General features: G+C 43.8%; 1 protein-coding gene across 1 annotated transcript; it reads left to right on the forward strand.

Annotated features, from left to right (window-relative positions):
• The first annotated feature begins 592 nt into the window (after positions 1–592).
• Positions 593–2,414, forward strand: nog.L (noggin L homeolog). The gene is given in 1 exon segment (NM_001085644.1): positions 593–2,414. A coding segment is annotated over 1 exon segment (669 nt). The 5' UTR covers positions 593–1,186; the 3' UTR covers positions 1,856–2,414.
• The last annotated feature ends 1,189 nt before the right edge of the window (positions 2,415–3,603 follow it).

Raw genomic sequence — 3,603 nt, forward strand, 5'->3', positions numbered from 1 at the left:
TGGTTATGTTACGGTGTTATTGGTGTGTTTGATCTAAATAAAGTAGACCTTAGCCTCTGCATACTTTTAATGGCATATAAATGATGTCATTATTAAATATTATCCCAACCTCACAGATTGGTGGTCCCTTCACTCAATAAGGGTAACTGTACTGCAAGATGATCGGCCAAGCCCACGTGTAGCTGTTGGGGGTCCCTGTTCCACTTTCAAAGCGACCAGACTGCTGTCAGTTATCTGGGGTGGGATAAATGTCTGATCCGCGAAGCTTACAATTGACGGACTCTACTGTAAATACTGTCTGGGACACTGTACTGTACACTATGAATATAAAACATATTGGGCCTTGAGCGAAAGAAAAGGAGCCGCTATCGCTGATAGGAAACTCCTGCGCTGTTGTATCAACAAGCCATTCGGGACCAGCAGAGGGCGCCAGAGTCCAGCAGCTGCCGCTCCGATGTGTTGCGCTGAAAGACGCGCCCACCGCCGGTCCACCACTCAAGAGACGAGGGAGGTGTCATCCAAGCAACCAACCCTGGCCACGGGCCACCACACTACTTAAACATGAATGACATCACAGCCGTATGGAGCCTGGCTAATAAATCCTAAGTAGCCAGAGGGACGAGCTACAGACTGGTTGCGGCGCAGGGTTTATCCAGGGCAGAGAGGAGCAGCAAAAGCACATTGCGCAGCTCTCACTCCCCCTTTCCTTCTTCTTCACTCTATAAGGGCTCCTGCAAATGAAAGAGACCTGCGGGGATTTGCGCGGACAGATGTAAAGGAGATCCTGCAACTTTCTCTGGTTGCATCCCTGGGAGTCGCTGCGCGCCGCTGGCTGATTGCGACTGTTGCTTTCCACAGCTCCCTTCTTCCGCAGTTTCTTCTAGGAGCAGATCGAGTCTCTGGTTACCATGGTGATCGAGCTGAAAGTGAAGAATATTTAAGAGAGGGGAGGCTGGAGCCAGCAGGCAGACAAAGTGGTGCCACCAAGGACTGTGCGTAAAGGGTGAGCGCATTGGAGACAGACAGGGGCTCTGCTGAACTTCCACTTGACTGCGATGAGAGGGGGGAATCCCCAATTCGCTAGGTGCCCCTGAACCCCCCAGAATTCCTCCTCTGATGCATTATTTATGATCTCTGGCAAGAAATCGGGAGCACCCAACTCTTATTTTGTGCAGCTGTGTGCAGCATGGATCATTCCCAGTGCCTTGTGACTATATATGCTCTGATGGTCTTCTTGGGACTTAGAATAGACCAAGGGGGTTGCCAACATTATCTGCACATCAGACCGGCTCCTAGTGAAAACCTACCACTGGTGGACCTTATTGAGCACCCGGATCCCATCTATGATCCCAAGGAGAAGGATCTTAACGAGACCTTGCTGAGGACTTTAATGGTTGGACACTTTGACCCCAACTTTATGGCCACCATCCTGCCAGAGGAGAGACTTGGAGTGGAGGACCTTGGGGAGTTGGATCTCCTTCTTAGGCAGAAGCCCTCGGGGGCAATGCCAGCGGAAATCAAGGGACTGGAGTTTTACGAGGGGCTTCAGAGCAAAAAGCACAGACTGAGCAAGAAACTCAGGAGAAAGTTGCAGATGTGGCTCTGGTCCCAGACCTTCTGTCCTGTCCTTTACACATGGAATGACCTAGGGACCAGGTTTTGGCCTCGCTATGTGAAAGTAGGGAGCTGCTACAGTAAGAGGTCTTGTTCTGTGCCAGAGGGCATGGTTTGCAAAGCTGCCAAGTCTATGCATTTGACCATCTTAAGGTGGAGATGTCAACGCAGGGTTCAGCAGAAGTGTGCGTGGATAACCATTCAGTACCCTGTCATTTCCGAGTGCAAATGCTCATGCTGAGACTCTTGGACTAATGCAAAAAGACAGTAGCTTCATGGTTCAAGCTTCATGTTATATGCACTGTAATATGTAGAAATGTATATGTGTGTATATATGGCATTGGTCTAAATTACTATTAAAAGGTCAGTATTATTCTTTTAAATAACCAGTGTCTACTGTATTTCCAACACTATTATCCTGGTTGTGTTTTATTTTAATAATATTATTATTATTTTTTTTTTGCCTAATGTATCTCTATTTATATCCAAAAAAAGAGCACTTCGCTTGGCGAAGCATTTTTTTTTAAAGAAAAAAAAAACAAATTTAATAGTTTAATAATATAGAAGCATTTTTTTCCTTTAATGGAAAATGTGCCTTTTTTTGATGGACCTCAAAAAAAAAATGAATAAAAACCAGAGCAAGATATAATTTTCAGTTTATTGTACATAGAAAGAGAACACATTTTGAAAGATGAAAAATTTTACTCTTGTAAATGAGAACTATCTGCTATTTATTCTTTTATTTTTTTTTTCCTCCCCCTGTAGAGTGCAGAATAAAAGTAAACCACTAAAATATTAAACTGGTGCTTATCTGTTATGTTTTAAAGTGCTTTTTTGGGGGAGGGAAGGGGTTCCAGCTTTTCTTAACCTGCCTAACAGAACTAATGACAAAGCAAAATGCTTATTCGGTTGCTGGGTGGCTTGCACGGAGTTCTGGCTTTATATACAAGTGCCTTTTTCTGTGTCTTAAAGGAACAGTAACACCAAAAAATGGAAGTGTCCTAAATTAATGAAAATATAATGTAGTGTTGTGCACTGGTAAAACTGGCGTTTGCTTAAGAAACACAACTATAGTTTATATAAACAAGCCGCTGTGTATCCATGAGGGCAGACATTTAAAACTGAAAAAGGAGAAAAGGATACACAGCAGATAACATATAAGCTTTGTAGCATACATTGGGGTTCTTCAGAACGCTTATCTACTCTGTGTCCTGCACTTGAATGGCTGCCCCTATGGCTATACAGCAGCTTGTTTATATAAGTTATAGTTGTTTTTCTGAAACAAACATACCAGTTTTGCCATTGCAGGGCATCTCTATATTAGATTCCTTTCCTTTAAAGCATGTTCCTTTTTTTGGTGTAACTGTTCCTTTAAATGGTATTCAGTCCTGTCTTCTTACTGAAGTCTGAGATGGAGGGGGGTGGCCCTTTCATACTGATGTCCTTAGTTTTCACCTTCTTGACATTTCATTTAGAATAGAACACGTGTCCTTCACACCTACCTATGTGGTGGGGCACTGGTGAAACTTGACCCCTGTCCATTGCTTTCCAGTTGCACGGCACACAAGTTATCAGCCTTATCCTTGCTTGATCCTACTATTTCTCTTTCAACCTCCTTCCCCTCCTTCCACATGGTCATATAGTGACTGAGAACCTTAAAAAAGACACATTGCCAGACAACACAAGTAGCCCTAATCTCTCCTATCTGTGCTTGCCAATTGAGATCTAACTGGGTTTCCTGAATAAAGTCACCAGAGAAGGCGTTACTGCTGCAGATCTTCCTTGTCTTTCCCTTTATCTGATCTGTGATAAATGGGCAATGAGAGACATCAATAGAAGGGCCATTCAAAAGGTGTCAGCCCATTGTGAGGCTGTTGCCTTAAGTCAACAAACACCAGCATGACAAAAGATCCAAGTCATTCAGATAGTCAATGAGGACATCAGAGGAGAGACAAGCCAAGGGACTTCTGTTCATTACCTTTGATGGCA

The sequence above is a fragment of the Xenopus laevis genome, chromosome 9_10L, assembly GCF_017654675.1.
Source record: "Xenopus laevis strain J_2021 chromosome 9_10L, Xenopus_laevis_v10.1, whole genome shotgun sequence".
NCBI classification, from domain to species: domain Eukaryota; kingdom Metazoa; phylum Chordata; class Amphibia; order Anura; family Pipidae; genus Xenopus; species Xenopus laevis.